The 24,883-nt window shown below is 42.3% G+C and overlaps 1 protein-coding gene across 9 annotated transcripts in view; it reads left to right on the forward strand.

Annotated features, from left to right (window-relative positions):
* The window catches only part of NRXN1 (neurexin 1), a gene marked incomplete at its 5' end in the record, with an annotated part of 479,408 nt that overhangs the window by 201,179 nt on the left and 253,346 nt on the right, over nt 1–24,883 (forward strand). For 3 of the 9 annotated variants that reach the window (XM_083857916.1, XM_083857917.1, XM_083857918.1), the window contains one exon: nt 7,879–8,119. The exons of the other annotated variants lie outside the window; for them this stretch is intronic. In XM_083857916.1, coding sequence (XP_083714042.1) covers nt 7,879–8,119 — 241 coding nt within the window. Of the gene's footprint in view, nt 1–7,878; nt 8,120–24,883 lie in introns of those variants that run through there. 9 annotated transcript variants of the gene reach the window in all.

Consider the following 24,883-nt stretch of genomic DNA (forward strand, 5'->3'; position numbering starts at 1 on the left):
TGCATGGTAAACAATATTAAGGGCTGCAAACAACTCTGTAATGCACACACTTTTCCTATTTCTGGAGGCCTTTATCAACAAACAGGTTTTGCATATGCGTCGTATTCTTGTACTGGATACAAAAGAGCAGAATACTGGGTTCTGTTATTGGCATTTGTCATCAAACTTCTTGATGACTAATTTACAAGCTATTTTTGTGGTGGCTTGCTTTTTGTCCCTAGCTGGAGTATTATTTGCTGAGGACTTCAAATCAGTACTGTTCAAGCTGTACCAGGGATCTCTCTTTTCTGTGCCAATGCAGTGCAAATTCCTGCAGCAGCACTGGGAGAAGTCAGAGAGACTTTTGCAGGTTCTGCAGCAGCAGCCTAATTGCCCATAGAATTAACCACTTGTGTGGTAGCCCAGAGAGAACATGGCTAGAGACTGTTTGCTACAGGACTACAAATCTCCTAAATGCTTTAATGTACATACAGGTGGACTTGCCCTTATTTCCCATGGCTTTAGGTTGGAGTCAAAGGGGGAAGCTACACAAAGTGTTAGAAATATTTTGCCAGGTTAAAGTAAAAAAAGAGAAAAAAAAGAAAATATGACATTAAGCGGCATCACTGTGCTGGGAGCCAGCAAAAGCCAGCCCCCAGTGGATTCTGAGCCATCCTCCTCAAGCCAGCTCAAACCAGGGCTAATCCAAGTAAGGATCAACAAACTTGGCCAAAGTGTCCCCATGACTTATGTACCAACCAGGGCTATTTCAGATGAAGAGGGACCTTCTCCTCAAAGTCAAAATTTCCCAGTGCAAACTGTTCTTCACAAACCCCTTCTGTTCTAAATTGAAAAGATCTGGCTTATGTGCATGTCTTCAATGAAATGAAACTGAAAATCAGCTTGATTTTGACAGCAAGGAATAGAGAGAAAGGGATTACTTTATACACACAGAGTCAGAAAACATTTTTATGAAGATTTAAGCCAATCTGGATGGACAGAAAGACTTATTAACTGTACCAGGATTTGTTTTGAACTATGCATAGAGAGAGAATAGCTACACTACAGAGAAAGTAGCCTAAGTATTTCCTTTGTAAGCTTCCCTTTCTCACATGATTACCAAAATTTTGAATTTCTCTGCATTTTATGGCTGTACAAATACTCCATTCATTCCCCTGGGAACCTTCTAAGTCTTCAAGTAGTTCATATGGTAAAGTTTATTGGTATAAAGTAAACAGTGTCTGTCCTAGGTCACATAGGACACAGACTGGCCATGAATGACAGGCCTTGGTTCAGTATCTTGCAGTTAACTGGCTTTTGAAAGGAACATTCTCTGCTGTTTAAAAGAGGAAAATTACTACCTCCACTGTTACCACACATCAGTAAAACTACTGGGAAATACAGTGTCATTAAATTCAGCGATGTTTACAGTGGAAAGAGGAAACATTAGCTTGACTGTTTTCTTCTGTAAGCCTCTGTTTGTGGGCTGGATAAACATGAATTCGGGTCTTTTTAATTGTAATCACAGAATGTCCATGTGTTTTCAAATTAAGGGAGAGTCCAAGCCTAGTAGTGGGGAAAACCTGTAACGTAAAACATTGGTAGTGTGTTAAAACTCTCCATAGTTAATTACATTGTAATGCTGTAATACAAATACAGATTTGTAGAGGTGGTTTGGGTTGGGTTTTTTTGGTTTGGTTTGGTTTGGTTTTGGTTTTTTAATTTTTTTATTATTATTATTTTTTTGTTGAACAGCAGTTGAGCTTCAGGAGTTTCAGAGTGGATATTACGACACTAAGTGCAGGATTAACTAGAGGTGGCCAGAGAAGCCTGGTTGCATAAGGTGGCACTTAAGGAAAAGGAGCCCTGAATTTAACTGACATATTCTGCTGGCCTCAGGCATGGTCTGCACTTCAGTTTTGCTGGTGTTGCTGAAGTTGTCCATCTTAGCTGATCTATCTGTACTGTTGCAGAAAGATATGTACATACCAGCAAGAAGTATCTAATTTTATTTGAGGAAGTAATGGAAACTACACTCATGGGAGTATTTTTTTTGCTTGTATAAATTTTCTTTAGGAGCATTTGGTGTTTAGCATAGATAGCATAATGACACTAGAACAAATCAGAGAAATTGTATTCTCACAATAAGTATATTCTTGCTCAAAAAATTCAGGAGCCTAGTGCTATTAACAGAGTTCATTTGGTGGAAATACCTCGATTAAAAGTCACCTTTACTACCAATGTGACCTGCACAGGATAAGTGCTAAATGGGACAAACTTCACTGAGCTGAATCTTGAGATACTAAAAACTACCTTGTGAACACTAGAGTTCATTTTCACATTTTATTTATTATGCTTGCAGTTGAACATTTATTTGTTTATACAAACTCTTGTTTATTGCCTTCTTTTGTACCACCTCTTCATTCTTTGAACCTTCACAGAGTGATGCCAGCATGTTGACTGTGTTGGAAGTACATTTCTGTCCTTGGGGATCAAAACCACGTAATTTCAAATTCATTTAGTCCTCAGCTAACAAAAACTCGTACTCTTATGTCAGCAGGGGGTAAAAAAGGCAAGCATTTTAAATAAGAGATGCTGCTTACCTTCAGTTTTCATTGTGATTACTTGCAGAAGCTTTTAACTTACTTGTCATTAAAAAACCTAACTCCAACTCCCAAAACATCCAATTAAACTTTTTAAATAGAATCACAGAATCGTGGGGCCATTTAGGTTGGAAGGGACCTCTAAGATCACCATTAACCTAGCACTGTCGAGGCCACTGAATCATGTCCTTAAATGCCACACAGAAACCTGGAATGGTTTGGATTGAAAGGGATCTTAAATATGATCTCATTCCAACTCCCCTACCATGGACAGGGACACCTTCCCACTAGACAGAGCTCCATCCAGCCTGGCCTTGAACATTTCCAGGAACGGGGCATCCACAGCTTCTCTGGGCAAACTGTTCCAGTGTCTCATCACCCTCACAGTAAAGAATTTCTTTCCAATATCTAATCTGAATCTCTACAGGTCTTTTTAAATACTTCCAGCAATGATTAATTCATCACTGGGCAGCCTGTTCCCCCTGGGCAGCCTGTTCCCATGCTTGACAACACTTGTAGAAATTTTTCCTGATATCCAGTCTAAATTTTCCCTGTCATGACTTGAGGCCATTTCTTCTTGTTCTATCATTCATTACTTGAGTAAAGAGACCGACACTCACCTACAATCTTCCTCAAATCAAAACACACAAAAACTATAAGTGTCTGACTACCAAGATTTGCTTCAAATCAGAAAGAAGTTTTATTAGCTTGCTGAAAACACAAAAAAATTGAGCAAGAGAGGATTTTACTGGAATGTCCCTTTTTTGCCTTCCTGTCTCCATCTTGCTTTCATACACACTTCCTTCTTCACCTTTCTGGTGAAGAATCTTTTAATATTTTCTGCGAAATAATTCACTCCCATTTCTCACCCTTGCACTGCATTAGATCACCTTTCTCTCCTGTGAAACTTGGATAGTCCTCTCTTGCTTGTGGTTCAGAGTGCAGAGCCAGAAAAATGTCAAACGTTGTTAAAATTGGAGTTGCTACACCCAAGGTGCTGATCACATTACCAGATCTAGAAAGAGATGCCTACTTAGAGGCCAGTCCCCCCATTCACACTTTAACAGGGCACTTAAACAAGAGTTAGATGCCTAAATAGTTCTGTGAGGATTTGGCCTTTGTGTACTCAACTCTTGGTTTGGATGCACAGAAGCAAAACAATTCATTAAGTTAATGATCCCTAAATAGTGTTTAATATCACACTGTAGCACCTAAAAATGACCCATTATAATTTATCCGATGGAAAAAAAAAACTTCACTAAGTAGTCTCCAGGCACAAATTGAAACTAGGAACTTTAGTGGCAGTTGTGTATGTGTGCTGCATAAATAGTACATTTTTAATAAAGTAGATCGCTTAAAAAGCCCTTTTATCCTCAGTATAACATTAAATGAAGTACCTTGGAAGGATCTAAACATTTTATTCATTTGTCCTTGTTTTTTAAGCACTTTAGGCCTTCTTGGCACAGTAGATGGCAGATGGAGCAATAATTTAGATTAAGGTACTCAAACTATGAAGATCTTCAACAACACAGAGTCCTTCCACAAAGTCCTTCTGAATCCACACCTAAGTGGATCTTCAACCAAAGCTGAACTAACTGTGCTCGGGCTGGAAGGGATCTGTGGAAAGCCTCTCTCAGCAAGGTTACACCTGTTATAAATGCAATGGCAAAAATCAGATTAATAAAGAAACAATTTATTAGAAAAACAATCCCAATCACCGACAAAGAGAGAAACCACAAATAGGACGGGCAGTGCAGTGCTGGGTGGACAGGGGTCCACACCCTAAGGTACAGATTTCCCAAATCCACAGGGAGCGGATTGCAGCCCGGGGTTTTATAGGGTTTTTCGTACCCTGAGGCAAAACAGGTGTGGGGCATAGTCCAGCAAATAGTCCAAATACATCTTTGGATGGGTTTCTCGGATTTGTCGAACTTTGCAAATTGTATTCTGGGAAGGTTCTTTTCACATGCGGATCGGGCCCGCCGGTCCACGATTACATCGATGTGTAGTCTCCGGCGAGGAATTCCTCTTCGTTCGGGGAGGAATTTCTCCATCTGGGTATGATGCCAATTCTTATCTCAGTTGGCCAGTTTCTTTGTCCATCCTGATGGCCCCTGTCCTGCTCTCTGTCTCAGGCTGAGAAGCAGTTGCTGTATGAGCAGCCGCCTGACTAGGGAAGAATTTTTAAAACAGACTATACCTTTTTACATTTTTATATTAACACCAATCTAACATATATTTCTATATTTTTCATCACGAATTTTTACCCCAATGTCACATTTATCACGCACCTAATGGGGAATCCCCCAATGGGGATGGAGCCTTGCTTTCCCTGGTGCTGGCAGGGAAACTCCCACTGTAAGGTAGCACAATGCAGCTCCCCATGGCGGCCTCAAAGCAGCACAGCCGAGTAAAGTCAGTCTAGACAGGCCTTGCCAACTGAAATTTTATCTGTACAACTGCCTTGCCAACTGTATCGTTACACGGTTGGCAATACGGGCTTCCTATTTCAGAATAGGAGTGATAACAATTTTGAGTTCCTCGTCTGTAGGATGTCTAGAATCATTAAGAACAGTCAAGTTAACTACTGCCTGTTTCTAAAACGGCAGCAACATGTGAACGAACAGTTTAATGAAAAACTGGTCCCAGTGACTGAAATATTTTGTTTCTTGAGTCAGACTGATAGAAAACCTAGTGGTATTTATGGATGAAATTTCTAGCACGCATTACTTGCATGAACAGGAAACATATATGAGGAGGGTTAATTTTATGAGAGCTGTCGAATCCAGGCTGACGTTCCTTTAAGGTTTCATACCTTTTTCTCTCCTTCTTTCCCTAACTCCGAAACTTAGAGACTTTATTGTCCTTTATTTTTTTCGGAGGTGACAGTACATGACAGTTGAAAGCTGATATAGTTTGGAAAATTGGTGTTTCTTCTTTCACACCTTTTGGAGACAGGTTGGAAAAGTCACTGATTTCCTCCTGAGCTGCCATTCCCTCTGGCGAGCTGAGGGTGTTCCAGGGCGGGTGCGGGCTTCCTTCGGGATTCGTGTCAGCCCTTCCACGGAGTGCAGACAGGGCTCGGGCACCGGGACTGCTGCTTTCCTCGCTCCCTTAAAGCTTTGTTAAAATTTCCCTCGGCGTCGTGGCAAAACTTGCTGGGCGTGGCGAGGCTGCGATGCGGCGCGTCCAGGTGTGCAGGGGTGTGTCCAGCACCGCCCCCGGGGCGGGGCAGGGCAGGGCAGGAGCTGTCCCTGGCTCTGGTTCTGGCTCTCCGCTGCTCTGGGGATTCGGGGCTCTGTGGTCTCTGTGCGCGGCCCCGGCACGACCCCGCGCCCGAGGGCGTTTCTTTCTCCGGGGGGGCGAAATGCCTTTCTCGTTCCTCAGCCTACGCAGCTGAGCAAAGGTTGTGACTTCCCTTCGCACCCGCGGGAATTAGCGCCTCGGCGAATTGCAGCGGTTTTCATTTAAATTAACGCGAAATGTATCTTAAAAAAAAAAAGAAAAAAAAAATTTCTCACGCCCACCGCTCGCCCTCTCGCTTTTCACGCATCCGCACCCCGCGCCCATGATCTCATGCTGCTGAAGGCATGGCACAAGATCTACGGCAGGCTGGCAGCGGGGGAGGGAGGCAGGGAGAGGCAGAGGAGGGCCGGGAGTGTGCGGCTCGCACACCCTGCTGTGCCCAGGTGCGGTACTGCAGGGGCTGCAGGACCCGCCGCGGGGTGATGGGTTGGCCCTTAGCACAGCGAGCCTTGCCTTGGAAACGTGACATCGCCTCCCATGGCGCCCCCGGCTCTGTGTGCGTGTCTCTGCGGGGTGCCCGGTGGTGTAGGGGAGCCCCCCGCCCCGCTTTGGGGGTAGAGCCAGCCCCGCACCCGGGTGGGGATGCGGGAGCTGCCGGCGCCGCCCTGCAGCTGCGGGGGAACGGGGAGGATCAGCCCAGAAACGATTTTTTTATTTTTTTTATTTATTTTTTTTTTCAGCCCAGTTTGCGGCCGCGGCTGGCGGTGGGCGGCCGAGGTGCGGTACTTGAGTAGAGCCGGAGAAAATCCCGGTAACTCTTTGTTCGGCGCCGTGTGTGTAATTACCGGATAATCACAGCCGGGGTGACCCAGGGAAACATCGCATGGGCCAAGTTTAAGGAAATTAAAAGACCCCGAAATCGTTCTTTTTAAGACGAAAAGTGTGGTTTTTTAGACAGTGGTACCTCTGAACTGTCGGAGGAGGGGAAGTGCTCCTGCCGTGCTGCTGACTCCGCGGCGCGGGTGGGGAGGAGAGGCGTGGGAGAGAGAGAGAGAGTGAGTGTGTGTGTGTGAGAGTGTATGTGAGTGAGTGTGTGTGTGTGTGTGTGTGTGTGTCCCTCCTCACCGCCCGAGCCGCGTTCTGGCACTGCGCGCCTCCCGAAAGGATGAGGAGAGGGAGCGCGACTGTGTGGGAGCTGAACTCAGCCTCCCTCTTTAACATAGGCTCGTCCTCTGCATTGCATCCAAGCCTCAGCGATTTGCTGTTCGGAGACTGCAGATTTGCATAGCCCTGGCTCCTCGCAAGCATGCTTATTTTTATTTTTTATTTTTTTATTTTTTTTTTTCCCAGCTTCTTTCATAAGGGTGCACTATTCTCCCTGAAAACATCCTCGGGTATTACTGTCAGTGGCCAGAGCAGTGAGATTGCCGGAGCAGCCTGATTATTGTCTGGCGGCGTGTGCGAGTGTGTGTTGGCGAGTGTGAGTGTGTGAGTGTGTGTGCGCGCCGGGAGAGAGCTCAGCTCGCTCGGTGAGGGCTCACCAGTTTGGAGATGAATGGAGGGAAGAGCAGCACTTTGATTTTTCTCTGCTTTCCCAGCGCTGGCTGATGGAGTGGCATCCCCTCTTCTCTTTCTTAGCAGAAATGTGGCACGATTGGCTGCACTGTGGATTACTGAGGATGGGGGAATGCTTGGCGTTCTCGTAGCCCTTGCAACTGTGGAGTATTGTTAATGAGCGCCGGCCCCGGGAAAGCCGAAACTAACCATTGTTTGGGCGCGGGGCTTTTCCCCCACTTCCACCTCTTTGCGAAGGCTCTGAACTGCCTGGATTCTCTCTGACTATGTCTCGGATTGTTTTGGGTAGAAGAAGACCCGGAGAAAAGGATCCTCGCAGGCTTTCCCAAAGGGAAGAGATGGCTCGCCTGGTGCCGTGAGCCGCAGCCAGCGCCGTGTGCGGGCGTGCGAGCGCCTCTGCCCAAAGTTTGCCTCCCTCGCTGTGGCCGCCGCTCCTCCCGAGGACGCCACGGGCCGGCTGGGCGCGCACCGGAGGATGGGGGGGCTCCTGAGGGGCAGCCCGGAGCCGGGACCCGCCAGCAGCGGCAGCAGCAGCGCCGGCGGCCGCTTGGCCCTGCTCTGGATAGTCCCGCTCACTCTCAGCGGCCTCCTTGGGGTGGCGTGGGGCGCCTCCAGTTTGGGCGCTCACCACATTCACCATTTCCACGGCAGCAGCAAACATCATTCAGTGCCTATCGCTATCTACAGGTCACCGGCTTCCTTGCGAGGCGGACACGGTGGGTTCGGGCGCCGCTCGGTCCCTGCGCGGTCGGGGGCAGAGCTCAGGCGGGACCCCGCGGGCCGGGGCTGCGGCGGCCTCGGGGGGAGGACGAGGAGAAGGAAGGGCCGGGCCCGCAGGGAGCCCCGTCGGGCGGGGTCCGGGCCCGTCCCGCCGCTCCCGGTGGGGCGGGGGGCTCGGGCGGTCCCGGCCGGGCGGGGGATGCTGCCGGGCATCCATCCCCTGGGGCTGGCAGCGTGCCCGTGCCCTGAGCCCCGCGGGGTCGCTGAGGGTCCGCGGGCGCGGGGCAGGCGCCGGAGAGGAGCTTCTCCCGCAGCCCGGCGCTCCCTGCCCCGCCGCAGAGGGAGCCGCCGCCTGAAAGCCCAGCCCGGAGGCGCCCGGAGCTGCGGCCCCCGGCCCGGAGTGCCCCGCCTCGTTTGACCCCCCCGCCCCGTCCCCTCCCTGCCCCGGAGCGGGGACACAGCCCGGGACCAGCCGCCCGCACGGCGGAGGCAGCGCAGGGTGCCTGGGGACCCCGGCGAGGGGCGGGGAGGGAACCGGGGCGCTGCTTAAACCGCTGGTGATGATGGTGCCGCTTCCAGTTCATTACCTTGGTCGAAAGTCGATGAACTAAAGCAAAGGTCAGCTCATTATGCCGGGGATCGGAGGAGCGGTGAGCGCTGAGACACCGAGGGAGGGAGACACTGTAGCGGGCAGCAAAGGGACAGGCGTGACATCCTTTCTAGGTGCATAATGCATTTTGCTTAAGAACGGCAGTGCTCCGGTAGTTAGTTTCTCAAGTGACAGGAAGCTGCTTCAGTGCCTTTTGGAGAGCCCCGTGCAGTTCTCTTTCTTTTTTTTCACTCAGACTTGCGAGAACCTGCACATCAATACCTGCAGAATAGGTGTGCATAACTGTGTTCGGGTGTACCAAAAGCTGTCACAGAAAGCGAAACAGCAGACTGTGTTTTAAGGATTTAAAGCTTCCCTTTGTCTCCGAGGGAGGAAGAGAAGATAAAGAAACCCCCTAGTTGGTTTCTGATTAGATTATACAGCTTCATTCTTCTTCATTTTCTCGTCTTGCCTTGCTTCATTTGCTCGACCATGCGATGTCATTTACAGGCTTTGGAAAGTAAAAACCAGATCTTGTACTTAACCTTTACTTCTCTGTGCAAGATGACCTAGTTGCAGGCACGAGGTAGTTAGGAATTATTGGATTTTTCCCAGTGATTAACAATGCTGGTATTGGTGGAAACTGTAACATCGTTTACCTGAAAATTCCCGCTGTGTGCTAAGTGCCCCTTGTGATACATAACTGCTAGAATAGATGAAGTGCACAGAAATACCTCTTCTTAAGCGTTTTGTTATTTTTGAAAAACTTATATGGCTGGTGTAATTAGAAACAAAACAACTGAGAAATTCAGGCCACCACTCTTCTCTGTAGTGCACTTGAGGCAGTGCAAGATTGAGAATGCTGCATGTTCTGTAATGTGTGTGCTACAGGGGAGAGCTAAAGATGTATGTGTGTGCACACACATATATATATATATGTATATGCTTATTATCCTCTCAATTTCTGCCCATATGGGCATATCATGTAGGGGCTTGCTATTCATTTGAGGGAAGGCTAAAAAGATGAGAGGGAAAGAAACATGATTATAGAGGTACCAGCTACAATTCCTTAGAAAGTATTTTAAAATCACACCTTTCGCCAGTTTCTGAAAACATTACCTTGGACCCAGTCAAAGGGGGATGTGTAGAAAAGCAGGTTTCTCAGAAGAAATAAGTCTTGTTAAAGAAAATGAAATACAAAGAGGTGGAGCTGCTACTTAAGGACTTCATAGGGAAGCCCAGGAGCCTCTCCAGAAGTTAAGAACTGATTTTATGAAAAGAGGGATGTTCTCTGTCATAAGGTGGCATTTCAGAATGTTTACTTGATAGCTCCAAGTGTCTTTGCTTTCCTGTGTTCTTAAGAAATTCTGCTATCTGACAGCATTTTAAAACATTTAATTCTTTTCATTATTAATTCTTCAGAGAGATGTTCCCATTTGCTTCTGTACGCCTGACAGAAACATTTCTGTCTGAGGCTGAGCAGTGTTGGACACAGTTCCTGTGGAGCCCAACACTGCATCTCTAAGCATCCTTCAGAGAGAACTGGGTGAGGGAGAAGGGAGTGTGTGTGTGTGTGCTTGCTCCTTATATCCTCTTATCCAGCCTTCCTAGCCCCTGCTGATGTAGCCAGGTAGAAATTTGCTTCTGAGGCTTGTATCCTTCAGCCTTAGCTCCATTCAGTTTTGCAGGTATTTTGTGCTAGTCTTATATGACTGTAAATAAAAAATTGCAGTTTTTATGGTGACGTCATAGCAGCTTTTTTTGTTACTTTGTCAGCTTTTTGTAGCATCTTACCTGCTAAAAGTGGAAAATAGCTTTTAGGGCAGGTCAATTAGTCGATCCCAAATGGAAGCATTGCTCTCTAATATCGTGAATTAGAAGTGTGAAAGGAAGGAGCTTTGTTCAGACACTCAATAAATGTCACCACAGCCCTCAGACATTCACACCCTTCCCCTTTACCCCTGACATTGGCTAGCCCTGACACCCCCACCCTCTTGGGTTTGATTTTTTTAATCTTTCAGTTTTCCTTGAGCCAACACAATTTCAGCTAGTAGTATAAGCAAAGCCAAAAGCCCAGCATGGCTGGATTTCTTCCACTTCTTTAAAAAAAACCAAAGCAAGATCCTGCTGCTAATATTCTCATCAGGTAATTTTGCTGGGATTTTGCTTGGTAGTGTGATCTCATGTGGACAGTATTGTGCCTCACAGAGACATAAACAGAATCCCAACCAAGCAATTAGCTCACCATATTACACAAAAAGTAGTTCAGCACACAGTCTTTTAATACACTAGAAGTCAAAATTAAACATCTTTCAAGCCTGACCAAATGACTGTTCAGTTTTGCTTTCTGACTCTTATTAAACTCATGTGAAAGATGGGTGAAAGATTTGAAAGCTTAACCACAGGAAGGAATAAGAAAATGATTCTGTGGATCATGGTATTAACAATGTAAGGAGAAGTACTGAGAAGTCAAAGACTAATGTTCATAAATGTAAATCATACACTGCTCATCCCTCACCAGTGGTCTCTTGTAGCATGTGGTTTATTTGATGATTTATGTCCTTCTTGATCCATTCAAGAAGGTGGCTATTGCTTTTGTTATAGCTCTATCTACCATGGTTTGGTTTTGTTTGTTTGTTTGTTTTTTTTAAAGTAGATAGAACAGTTCATGCTCTAGATTACAAAAGCAGGGCTGTTCCATGGCAAAGCCCATAAAAATGAGAGGGGTTGCAACTTCCTTGGTAACTTTAAGAAAGGCTGTTTCTTTAAGAATCCAGGGACATGATAGATCATGTGTGAAGGGAAAATTGCATCTTGAATATGTTAAAAGTGTAGCCATATGGATGGCTGTCATCATCCTCATTCACTCCTGCCTTCCTGCAAACACTTCTTTGTCTACTCTTTTATGGCTCCCAATTCAGTTTACCAAATGACAAGAAATGTGTCCACTTCTGATTGCTTCTTCTTTCTGTGCTCTCAGGATCTTGTTGAGGCTAAATGCAAACTGATTCTGTTTGTGGTTTTTGTTTGTTTGTTTGTTTTAATTTGTGGGAATAGGAGCCAGGAGGTGAACAATGAAATCTGCATGTCAGTATGTGCATGTGCTTGGAAAGAAAAGGCAAAAATGAGGAAGGAATAGGGCCCACATGGTCACAGGCAGAACAGAAGGAGCTGAGTTCTGTGTGTAGCAGGGGTTGTGCACTTAAAGGCCTGACTTAACTCCGTGCCAGAAGAGTTTTGACTCAATGAGGCTTAGGACCAACATGTGGGCCAGTGGCTTAGGAGAAGCAGAGACAGTCTGAAGTAAACAGAATGAGGTTCTGGCAGCAGATCTTAAGAAAGTGGCAGTTTGGGTTGGTGCTAGGGACCTTTGTGGTGGAACAACAGAGAGGTTTAGGAGGTTGAGCTTCAGCAGCCAAGTTCCTGAGCAGGAAGAATGGGTTTGTGCAAAATGGGAGTTTTGAGGAGTAAAAGTTGGCACGTTTTGGAGCTGAGAGCTGAGGATGGTGTGTTACCACAGCACATCCACTCCTCCAGTGCTTTCCATCCAGAGCATGATGTGGCAGCAGGGACACACATACTGATCTCCCACTCCTGAGCTAGACCAGCTTCTTCCAGGCTCTGCTTCACTATTGTTGGCAGAGCTCATGCACTGGATTCACCCAAATGATGTCCCTTTGGAGAGACTCGTGCAGCAGAGTCACCAGCTCACTGCTACTGGAGTACAAAGCAGCCTGGTCAGGCAGCCCTTGTGCAGGGAAGATGTCTGTTGAGCTCCACAGGAGTTTTCACCAAATAAGAACTGCAGGGCTAGAATTGCAGTGGGGCAGTGAAATAATTTATACCACCATCGTGAAATATATGATCCAGACAACTTTGAAAGATGTCCCTATGATGTGTAGAAAACATTTTATTTTTGTAAGAAAATCCCGACTTATTAGTGTAGATAAAAATAATTTTATGGCCTTTTATTATTTTTTAACATACTGGAATTGTTATTTTGGTATATAAAGATAAAGCAAATGGTTTTATGGATTAGGATAAATGAAATGACATTTTTTGGTTACAATATGCTTATGTTGCAGAAAAGAGTTATATTTTAATTAAAACATCAAATGTAAATGTTTCCAGATGTTCAAGCATTGTTACTCAGTGTGATGTTAGAGGTAGAGGTGAAAAACTCTCATTTTCATCTTATAATGGCCTTTTTTAATGTTATTTCAAACCTGTTTGTATATCACAATCTTTTTAAATGCCTCCTTTTCATTCACAGATTTTCCAGTACATACTGGTTCTCCTGCTCTGAGTACTTCTTACACAAAACATTTAGACATTTCAGGTTTTATGACTGTAAAGCATAGTAGCTTTCTCAATGTCTTTAAATTACATAAATTTTATATCCCTTTCAAAATTTCCAATATGCTCCATCGGTTATTATCCCCATCAGCTGCCAAAGTATTAACATCAGTTGGAATGGAATGAATAACAAAGCAATTTCAGTCAGCATAGTGGTTAATTGGCTGTGCAGTTGGATATGCATATTAGGAAGTGGGGTTTCTATATTATTATTTCTGTCAGTATGGCTTGTCAAGGAGGCACACAGTCTTCAGCAGGACTGGGGACAGTCTGCAGCACTGTAATCAAAAGTGGAATGTTGCCCATGGATTTCTGATAAGCATCTTTATACAAGTCCCACTGCCTTGGTACATGCATAGCTATTGATTGACTGGGGCGCCTTTACAAGAGCTAAATAAATAACAATGCTGTTGTCACTTATCAGCAACACCACTTTTGCCTCAGCCTGTGGTAACCATGTTTTTTAGATTTAAAGCATGTCTATTGTCTTTTAATCAAATACTGTTTGAAATAAGTTATCAGAAGAAATTAATTTAGCATTCAATGCAGTGTACTTCCTGCTGTTTCTAATTTTCAAAGATGGATTTTTTTCTGATAGTGAAAAGTTGACTTGGCTTTAAGGGAAATTTCCTTCTGTCTCTTCATTTTACTCTAAGGGAGAACTCTGTAGCCAAAACTACTGTGCCCAGTGTGATTTAAGCACAACCAATTCTGCTGTTCTAATATTTTCTCCCCTTTCTCACCTGGATGGTCATTACCATGGTAAACCAGGCTTGATTATTGTGATTTCCATGGATCACATAGTTTAGTTCACTGAAGTTTATCTTTTGTCTTTCCTTGGTCAAAGTTTGCAGTAGTTCTTAACCTTTCTGAGTAATCAAGATGACATTGCTGACCTCTTTCTTGTCTTTCCCCAGACTCAGTTAATTTATCTTTCTGTGATTATGTTTGATGTCCTCATGTCTATCGCAGTATCTGTAATGCATTTTTCTAAGCTAACAACTTCCTTTCTAGTTTGTAAATACAGTGTAGGCAGAGCTGATAGATCTTGCTGTGATAATAAGCTGACTTGTGAATGTAGCTGTGATTATGAGGAGAATGGAGTAGTCTAATTTGATGAAAGAAAGTTTATTATAAACACTATTCTATACAATTAAAAGCGACAAACGTAGAGGGGTCATGTACTTTCCATCCTTTGGATATTATTTTCCTTCTGAATAGCTAAATTTGATGTCTGGAAGGGCCTTTCTTGCCTCTTTCTCATGACTTCATATACATTTGGGCACAGGCACCTGCATGCTCTTACATATCGTGGTTGTTCCATGATAATGAGAAAATAGTTCATAGTGGTGAGTTGAGAGTTTCTCTGAGAGTTGAAAACATTAAAAAAACTACTCAGCAACAATAATCATTAACCATAGATGCAACTATTCAAAACAATAGAATTAATTATTCCTTTTCTCCTTAAGTGACTGAAAAAAGGAGCCAGTGAAATAAAATGGGAAAGGAGGAGGGAAGAAAAAGTGCTGCTGGATGTCACTCCATAGGACTGGGATAGGTTGGTAAGGAGGGTGTCTTGCTTAGAAGCAGTCATCATCTCTGACCCATGATTATTGAATCACTGTAAAAAATAATTCTGGATTTCTGACAGCACTGAAATGATCAAATCCACCAAAACAACCCAGATTAAAGGTAAGACTGGCTCACACACTCTAGGTGGCCTAAGAGTCAAAAAGCATTTTTTTTCTGGGGGTTGGATGACAAAGAAAGTATGCAAATACAATAAGTACATGCTATCTAGGATCCTAAATCCCAGAAGGCCAGACAAGGTCGGAGCTGAGGCAGGGTTTACCTGGAGGGGTGAGGAATGTACATAGTTGTTTGTTTGCTTGTTTGTTTATTTTTTCCTCATATTTGAATTGTAAGTGGTACAAGGACAACTTTTCTTTTAAGATCCATAGCTAGGTATATCCCAAAGAGCTTGCTGCTCAAACATGGAGAGGCAGAGGCTCAGCAACAGAACATTTGCTCAGGTCCTTCTGGTGTTCAAGAACCTTAGCAGGGAGTGCCCTTGGACAACTACTCCAAAATGTTAGAAGTGTTAACTCTTTCTTTATTCTCTCTTGTACTGCAGCTGTACATGCAAAGAAATGCCAACAAGCTTCTAAAGCAAGTTGACTGCTTTCTAAATGTGTACTTTTATCCCTGCATATCTGCAACAGAGTTAGGGCTTCTCTAATTTACTTAATTAATTCAGCTCATCTGCATTTGTAAAATAAAGAAGAACAGAGAATGACTAGACACGGAGAAATTTCAAAAAACATGAGAAAGTTTCTTTATGTTGAAGAAAAATCAGATATAGTCTTAATCCATGTTTGCATTGCTGAATCACAGGAGTTGGTTGTGTTTCTCAGTGACAACAGCTCTAGAGCCCTGGGAATTAAGTGGAGAGGAGATGGGGACAAATTGCTATGGGTGTGGCTCCTCTTGACTGAAAAGTGGAGATGAAACGACGTGAAGGAATGGAGTGCTACAAAAGGAACTGTTTTTAATCGTTGGCCCAAGCCTGATTTGATTTTATTGAGGTCAACCCCAAAATTTCCACTTCATGATCTGATTTGTTTTGCCTCTGTCAGATATGATGTGTCTCAAGCACACAGTGCTTCTGTTGTGGTCCCCCTCCCTAAAACAATGCTGCCCAAACTGTGAAAAAAATGTTGCAAATAATAATGCCAACAAGTGTATTTTGAAATTTTTGATGCAGTTAGTGGATCAGTTAACTTTATTTCACATGACAAGAATTATGAGGGACCTTTCAGGGAATATAATGAATTGCCATATTTATGGAAAACATATGAGCATGAATTGAATCATGCCGTTATTTTAGATTTGGATAGTCAGTGCCCACAGAGAGGAGTTTAGAAGTTGTGACAAAACAACAGATGTGAGATTAGACCCTTTGGCTGTATCTAAATGGATGCGTCCTAAAATCCTGGTGTCCCAGTTGGTCAGAACATTCTGTGGCACTCATCCAAGCCCCATCTTTCTGCTCATCCCCTTCTCAGGCTGGTTTGTGTTTGCAGTTTGCCTTGCTGTGGATTTTAAATCTGCCTGGGGCATGCGCCCCAACCCTGGCATTCAGAGCAGCTCTCAAATACTGCTGTTCATTACTCTAAAAAAAAAAATAGAAATTATGTGAATGTCTTCTTCCTAAATAACCTGTTATCTCAAGTGAGGCTAAATAAACATTACTTGGGCAAGTGAAGGTGAGGGTAAAGTCTACAGTTATTTTATTGCTTGAAAGTTTTTCCAAGCAACTTTTTATTTCTTGGAAATACTACTGAATTTGTGGGAGTATGACTGCTCCTGTTATACCTCATCAATTAGAAGACTTTATTTTTCGAGTCCCATGTCTAAGAAACTTGCAACGTTGGGTTGTTAGAAATAGTTGGCTAGAAGGTGTTATGTATGAGAGTCCATAGGCCAAATGATCATTTTGACTGTGCTGACTTCTAATAGGGACAACAAACACTAAGGTTAAGCCAGAACTAATTTTGTAATGATGACTTTTAATTTTTGTAGCATTTTCTCACATTAGCTCTTGAAGCTGCTTTTCACCACTCAGCACAATTTGACAGCTTCAGCTGTTGTCTGACGTGAATATAGTAAAATCCACTGTATGGCATTTAGAGGGAGAACTTGTTGAAGAAAGAATAGTAGCAACATTATTTTGCAGCAACAACATCAAAACCAAACATCTCAAAATGAGATGTTTGCCTTTCTTACTGTGCAAAATATTGCAAAACTGCTGTTAAGCATGCAGATAAGAGGAGTTATTAGTCTAAGAAGAACAGTGGCCTGTAAATGCCTAACCCAGACACTTAAATTTCAGTAGTAGCTGGCAGTGGTTTTGCCAGTTGTATCATTATCTAAATGAAAATGCAGCTCCCACATAAGTGTGCAGAAGCTTAGTTTCAAAGAGCCTGAGGTCAGCAAAGGTAAATAATTAAACCGGGGAAAAAACATGTGATATATTTCTACATATCAATAGTGGCAGCTATTGATGCTGATATAAATCACAAGTGACTCACCTGAAGATTCCTGAGACCCCATCTGTTCATTGTTCTTGTAGGATAACATTTCCATGCCAGGGAACTTACAGACTTGGGAAAGGTGGTTTCAGTGAAATCAGTGTATCCTATATTGGTTTTGCTGGCATTTGAGAATAGGGACGAATGTCAGTGTTTCAGTACAAGGTCACTGCTGGAGATGTGAGAGAGATTTATCCTAAGCTGGTCATAGCACCAGTGGTGTGAGTAAATAAATAGGTAAGGATTTTGAAAAATCCTTATTTTCTTTTGTTTCAAGTCAAGTTTCATTAACTTGAGCTCAGCTGGCTATTTGATAATCACTCTCTTCCTTATTTCCTTCTTTCAAGTGTAATTAATTGAAATAGAAGAAAAAATGGGAAAAAAAGTATGTAATCTAGGAATAAATTTACATGTAGATACAGTGTGTGGTGGTACTTTGTCTTCTGTAGGGGTCAGTCAATTGATAAAGTATAGTTTGGAGAAAAAGGAAGATCAGAGGGAGAAAATGAGCAGTCATTATTGCTAAATGAGACTTAGCGTGAATGAGCTCAGATTTGCTAAAAACCTCTGTTTCTGTCGTGTGGAAAACTAGCACATGTATTAACCCTTGTCCTGCAAATGCACTGGTGTCTCTCCAGTGCTTCTGCCTCTCTTGGCACAGGCTTGTCTGGAATGGTTATTCCTGTTTGAGAGGAGCTGAGACACAGGGAATCAGCTTTGCATTCATCTCCTCTTGAATGACTCAAAGAAATCACACACTGGCCAGATTGGCCACCTGAAACTTCCCTCTGTGTGCCTTGTGCACTTGCCCATGATATAAGAGCTGTATCTGGGGCATGGCCAGAGTGTGTAACACCCTGCTCTCCACTGGCACAGCTCAGAGCAGATCCCATGCTGGCTCAGCCTATGCCAGGCTCCAGTCATCCTGAAGTGAGCAATTCCCACTCAGGGCAGGGCTCTTCCCACTGCTGCGTGCCAAACCAAAACCAGCGCAGCACAGCACAGGTTAAGGATTATTCTGCTCTGCCTTTGCTTGTCCGTGTTAATGAACAGCCCTGTGGTTTGTCCCAGGAATACTCACAGCTTTGCCTACCTGAATGTGAAAAGCATCTTTCCATAAGTCACACAGCAGCCTGGAATGGGAAAAGGAATGAAAGACTCAAGTCCTGTGTTGCTATTTCATTCCATTGAGTTGTGCCAATGCTAAGATCCAGGAGCATTAAAACAGTGTGCTGGCTTACTGACCAAATACCAAATACCACCCTTCCTTTGCTGTGTAGGTCACACTGTGAAATTAACAGAACTGGTGTGAAAAAAAAAATAAAAACAAAAGAGAAAAAGGGCTATGCAAAAACATGGGAGAGGGCAAGAAGAAAAGGAAAATTAGTTGAGCAGACATTATATCTTTGTTTAAGATGAACAGACATATTTTCTCCCTGTGAAAATTTCTGTTTCCCTCACCCCCTTCCCAGTAAGTAACTCCACAGTTATCTGGTTTGATTTTTATAGAGCTACTGTAATTATTTTAGATGTAGAAAAGGCCTAAAATATGGATCTCTGTGTGTGCCAGAACACCAAACTTTGAGCTCTTATGCTATCACAGGTGATCTTTGCCTGTCTTTTGGTATAAGTCAAATCTTTACAAACTCCCCATCATGGCTTGCATTTTTGTGCCCATAAGAGGGGCAGTTCCTTTAAATATTGTCCTCTGCTTGTCTTGTAATTACAGTTGTTCATGGTATCTGATGTCTATTAAGTGAGAAGGGCAGTCATAATGCATTGAGTCAAGATTTGAGCTGGTGGTTTCACCTCATGTCATTTTGTTTTACAGATACTCTTTGCCATTTAAATGTTCCTTCTCCATGTAATCGCTCTGGATATTTGAATGTTGGCATCAGTAGGGAAAGTATTTTCTCTCCATTCCATGAGTGAATGTGAATGAGGTGAGGATTTCATTCAATGAAGACAGCTTTGTTGAAAAGGATTAGTTACTTTCATTTACTGTTAGCATAATTAGCAGTTCATAAGAATGATTTCACAGGCCGTTTCTTTGTGACAATGACCAAGGCAAGGCTTTCTAGATTACGGTGAGAATGTCTGATTTACCATGATACCCACAGATATGAAGAGCCAGCAGTCACAGAGAGGTCAGCAGTAGCTTTCTTGTATAATTTTATTTTTATTTTTTTTTTAATAGTATGTCATGTAGCATGTCTTTTATTTCTTATCTTAGTGGACATTACAGTTTTTAATATTTGTATTTTGGTGGCGTCTAGAAATTTCAGTCAGAGGTTGTTGAGCTCATTGTGCTAAGCAGATGGATTGAATAGAAAAAGACAAGAAAGCTGAGGAAATATTCACTCTTTACTGCTGACAGTACTCTCCAGGGTAGGTTTCAAAATAGCTCAAGAGCTGTGTAAAATTAATAAGCTGTTCCCCGTGTACTGAAATCCTCTTTCATATTACACTGGTGTGAAGGATCTCTGTAGAGGGGAGGGGCTGCAAATAAGATTTGCAAGAGGACAGGGCTGAAGATTGTCCCTAAAAGTCCAGATTTTACTGAATGCACACTAAAGATGTGTACCAAAGTGTCCTGGATGGAACTTGTCCAATACAAATTGTCTGCATTGATGAAGTCTGTTTAGTCCCTCAGAGCAAAGTTTATTGGGCATAAAATTCGAATCAGTGTTCTTTTGTTTCTTTGTCATCTTTATAACTTTCTTCACTTATAGCAGAAAGAGATGAGAAATCAAGGAGCATTACTCTTATCTAATAGAAATGTAATATTAATGAGATATTTTAGTAGATCTTGGAGGTACTAGGTCAATTTGTATTCTCTGATGTAGAAAGATGTTTTCTCAAGCTCTAGATTTGCAGTGTGGTATTAAGTTTTTAATTTTTGAGGCATTTTAAAATGTTATTTTTTTCATACAGTGTAGTTTTGGTACATATATGCAGTAGAAAAAACTAAAAATAAAGGTGTAGTACTGAATCATAATTAGAAAGGAAAAAAAAAGAAGCACTACCTGTCATGGAGAAAACCCTGAAATAATAAATGCCACCATCACATTTTACTGCTATCATAAATAATTATTCAGCACATGTCCATAGGCTCAATTTATTGTATCATATTCACTTAAATGTGTTTATGAAACGATCCTTCTGCACACACATGCATTTTATCAAATTTTAGATTCCTTGATAAATGGCACAGACCTTTTTTTGCTATATGGCACAGTCTGTCATACCTCTAATCCAATTTTGAAATAAAAGTATTCTTAGATCTTCCTCTAATAAGGCTATTCATCTTGCTACAGTTATTCCTCCTTTGCTTATTTTCTTATGGAATGGATTAAGATTTAATAATGATGTATTTCCTAATAAACAGAGCTAGAGGACAGCTTATTCCATTACCTTAGCTATACCCTAGTTACATCTTCACTGAAACCCATTAAATATTCTTGGACAGTACTTAGCAATATATAAAAGCATTCTTGTTTTTGATTTGAGCAGAGACATCAATCCAAATGTTCTGAGTTATATTGCATAATTGTCAAGGAGCTAAATATGCATAATGAAGGTATAGTAGTTAAAATGTATTGGTATATATCTAATATTTATAGATAATCCTTTTAAAGAAGTCAGGATGTATTGCCATGTTCAGCCATTCTATCTTAATTCTAAATCATGGCCTCTGTGTTTTCTTGTGCAGTCAGCCAGTCAAAGACCCTTTAGAACATTTACCTTGCAGCTTTGCAATTTTAATTATCTGATAAAGTGGTAGGGGGAAAAAACAATTAAAATTTCTCAGTTAAGTTCATATCTTACTAATAGTTTTCCAGGAAATGGAATCCAAGATTGTAACAGATTTGAGAGAAGAGGACTCTCCAGTTCCCTGCTTGTTCTTTGCATTTCAGATTTGGGTCTTTAGGTCATGTCACCACTGGCACTCAATTAATGATTCAAATTGTTGTATTTTGGCCAGTAAACTTGTTTTAGGTCTCATTTCACTACACAGAGACTGTGGCAGATTCACTAATGCAGTGACATTATGCACAATAAACTCTCTGATATCATTACTCAGATACTCTGAAAATAAAAAATTAAATACGGGTAAACTTTAACATTGCATGAAGTTTCTGCATCTTGTGTTCACAGTGATTAAATGAGCCACATCCTCACCAGCTCAAGGTGCTGCCAAGCCATGGCTTTCAGGTCTTTTCATCAGGCCTGGCTCTGAGGTGTGTCTGTACCAGGAGATGCAGAGGATGCTGCTGAATGTGGTCAGAAGCACCTAGGTCAGATCCTTTCATGACAGAGACAGTTGGAAGCTGTATTTTGCAATGTTTCATGACCACACCTTCCAGGAAGGCTTCCAGTTAGGTTTGGTATCTACATTGCTTTTTAAAACATTTGTGCTGGTAGACCTGTTGAAGATGCAGGGTGTGGGAGAAGGGATACAGCTGACCTTGCCCCTGATAAGTAACAGCTGTGTTAATTATCCAATGCAGCCTCTCCCCATGAGTCCCAGCTGTATCCAATAAAGGTAAGTGTGATAAAAGGGAGTGGGTTAGCTGATGAAGGGGTTATCATAGAGAGGCATGAAGAAGGAGGATCCTGGGGAGAGAGAATTGCTGTTGTGAGGTCAGTCTGGGTGTGCAGTCAGAGCCTGTTGTTAGAACCTGCAGTCACAGTCTAGCTGGGTAAAAGCCTGCAGTCAGAGTCTGCAAACTAGTCCCTGCAGTCAGAGTTTAGCAGGAAATAACCAGCAGTCAGAGGCTGCAAGGGAAAACTTACAGTAGGAGCTGCTGCAGGCAGAGTCAGTGAATGGTTGGAGTCAGGATGGCTGAGCTGTGAAGAGGAATAAACCAGGACCCTTTTCCTGATGTGATAAACAAAGAATTTGTGTCTTGGCTCATTTCTGCCCTCTAAGAAGAGGGCTGCTGCAACAGTAGGGCTCTTCAAATGTCAGTGAGAGTTATCTAAACAAGGTGTGATTGCACCAGTGGATAAAACTTCCTCTTCTTTGCTACAAACTCCAGAACCAGGAGAACATTACTGGTCTCTCAGTGAGCTACAGCTCTCCTTCCAGCCTGACCAGCATCCCCAGCTGATAGCTGGGGAGGGAAGCTAATGCCTCACAAGATATGGACAGTTCCATTTAATTTAAGAAAGGAGACAAAGGACCTTCACTGTTGCTTGTTTTATGTTCCTGGGAATCTTATATAGCAGTAGAGTCTTTCATGGATACAAATTGTATAGAGTAAACATTATTACCCAGACAGGCAAATGAATTAACCCTGAAGTGAAAGCTACACATACTGAAATATTATCCAGGTATTTTAGCAATTTAAAGGACGTCATTTTATATGCTGGGTATTTCTTAAATGTTCCATTAATTTATGAACTCTTTATATAAATGCTAATTTAATTAAAATGTCTTTGTATTTTAAATATAAATGAAAACAACAGGCTAAAGCCTTGCTGAAAGTTAGCATGGACCTCTACTTATGCATAATTTTTGTTATCTTCTGCAGCACTGTCTTTCTTTTTTTTTCTTTAAATGAACAATATGCACGAACATTTCCTGTCTCTTCTTTTAAAATTTCTTATAACAGAGTATTTTTGACAGGCCACTTTTGCTTTCAGAATTATAATTTCCCCCACAAATGGTTAGTAAGAATAGCAAAACACTGTGTTTTAACTTGGTAGGCATGATGATGATACCAGTTGGCATTTAGCTGTCCCATATACTAATTCATGCATGTGGAATAAAATGATTATACTTAGAATTTTTGGTCTTTTATCCAGTCTCTATCAGAGAAGATGACTTTAAATGAAAAACAGTTAAAACTTTTGTTTTTCTTTTACCAATAATTCTTTACTGAGAGAAGAAAGTAATGCTTCACCTCCTATGTAAATATGTTTTTCTGAAAGTACACCTACATAACGGCCAAATCAGTCATTTTCAGGTGTGGTAAATATGATAAGTTGGGAGCCTTGAAGGAGAGCAGAGTCTGCAGAAGAGGCAGACTATCCATGGAGTTGTGTAGACATACCAGATACCCCAGATTCACCACCAATAATACCATTCCCTTGTTTAGATAATTTTCTGGTTCAGATGTCTTCACCTGTCATCTTTGAAAACTTGTGCTGGATTCAAAATTATGGGCTTTTTGAAGCAGACTAGTCTTCAGTCATGCCTGTTTGTGTATATGGATGTATTTGAGTGTGTGCATTTTCCTTTTGATAAGGATTGTGTCATGATTCAAACCCAGGCACCAAGCAAGGCCCTCACTCACCACCAGTGGTATGGGGGAGAGAATCAGTAGAGTTAAAGTGAAAAAACTTGTTGTTTGAGGTAAAGATGGTTTAATGCATGACACTTGCCTTTAAGTAAGAAAAAAGTAATGCATGCAAGCAAAGCAAACCAAGGACTTTGTCCACCACGGGCAGACAGGTGTTCAGCCATCCCCAGGACAGCAGGGCTCCATCACATGTAATGGATTTGGAGAGACAAATGGCATCCTTCTGAACACCCTCCTCTTCTTCCTTCTTCGCCCAGCTTAATAAGCTGAGTGTGATGCCATATAATATGGAATGTCCTCTTGGACATTTAGCTGTCCCAGCTGTGTCCCCTCCCAGCTCCTTGTGCACCCAACTGCTCACTGGTGGGGTGGGATGAGAAGCAGAAAAGACCTCAACTCTGAGTTAGCCCTGCTCAGAAATAACCAAAACACCCCCGAATTACTATTTCCAGCACAAATCCAAAACACAGCCCAATAGCAAGTACTAGAAAGGAATTTAACTCTATTCCAGCCAAAACTAATACACATTGCAAGCATTAAGACAATAAGACATTATTAAGATAGCTAAGGTGGATTTGCTGTTGAAATGTTTAATGAGCCAGATTCTGATCTCCTGTATCCTGAACAATTAGATGTTATTTACTTGTGTCTTCTCTCAAAAGCTGCCTTTATATAAAGAGCTGTGACTTCAGCTTTCTGTGTGTTCCAGGTAATTGCACAACAGTATTCCCATGGAGTATTTGACCAGGGCGGGAGTGGGGTGTTAGTTTTATTGCCAGTTGTTCTCAGGCTCCCCATTGGTAAATGAAAAATTCTTCTCTGCCTCCTGTAGGGCTAGCAACAATCTTGAGTAAGATATTTCATGATTGAATGGATAAGGAATAATATTCTGTAATTATTATTTAAAAATGGATTTACATGTATTGTTCTTAAGTCAGGCACTTGCAACCGTGTCATCCACTGCTTTAAAATATGGTTAAGCCGAAGGGTCAGCAACAGCATCAGGATATTATTTTTTCAGGGATTTTAATGTCTTGACTGTGCAGGAATCTCTCATTTCCAACTGCAACAAGGTGTGGTTTTTTTTTTTTTGTTTGTTTTTTTGTTTTTTTGTTTTTTGTTTTTTGTTTTAATCCCTCTAACAATAGAATATAGTAAAACATACATCTGTTAAGTCACGTTTGATCTTTCACATTTTAGATATCTCTGGTGGGAATGATGAAGTAGCTATGTTTCTATATCTCATTGATACATGAGCATATTTGAGAAGACAGGCTGAGTTTAGATCCATGTCTCCTATGTCTGAATTGACTAGAGGAAAACCTGAAATTGCAGCATGGGTTCAGAGCAATAGTGACAAATAATTACTGTTTCCAGAAGGGAGACAAAGGTTTATAATTTCACATGTGCTGTTAG

This window comes from Zosterops lateralis, assembly GCF_965231275.1.
Source record: "Zosterops lateralis genome assembly, chromosome: 3".
NCBI lineage: Eukaryota > Metazoa > Chordata > Aves > Passeriformes > Zosteropidae > Zosterops > Zosterops lateralis.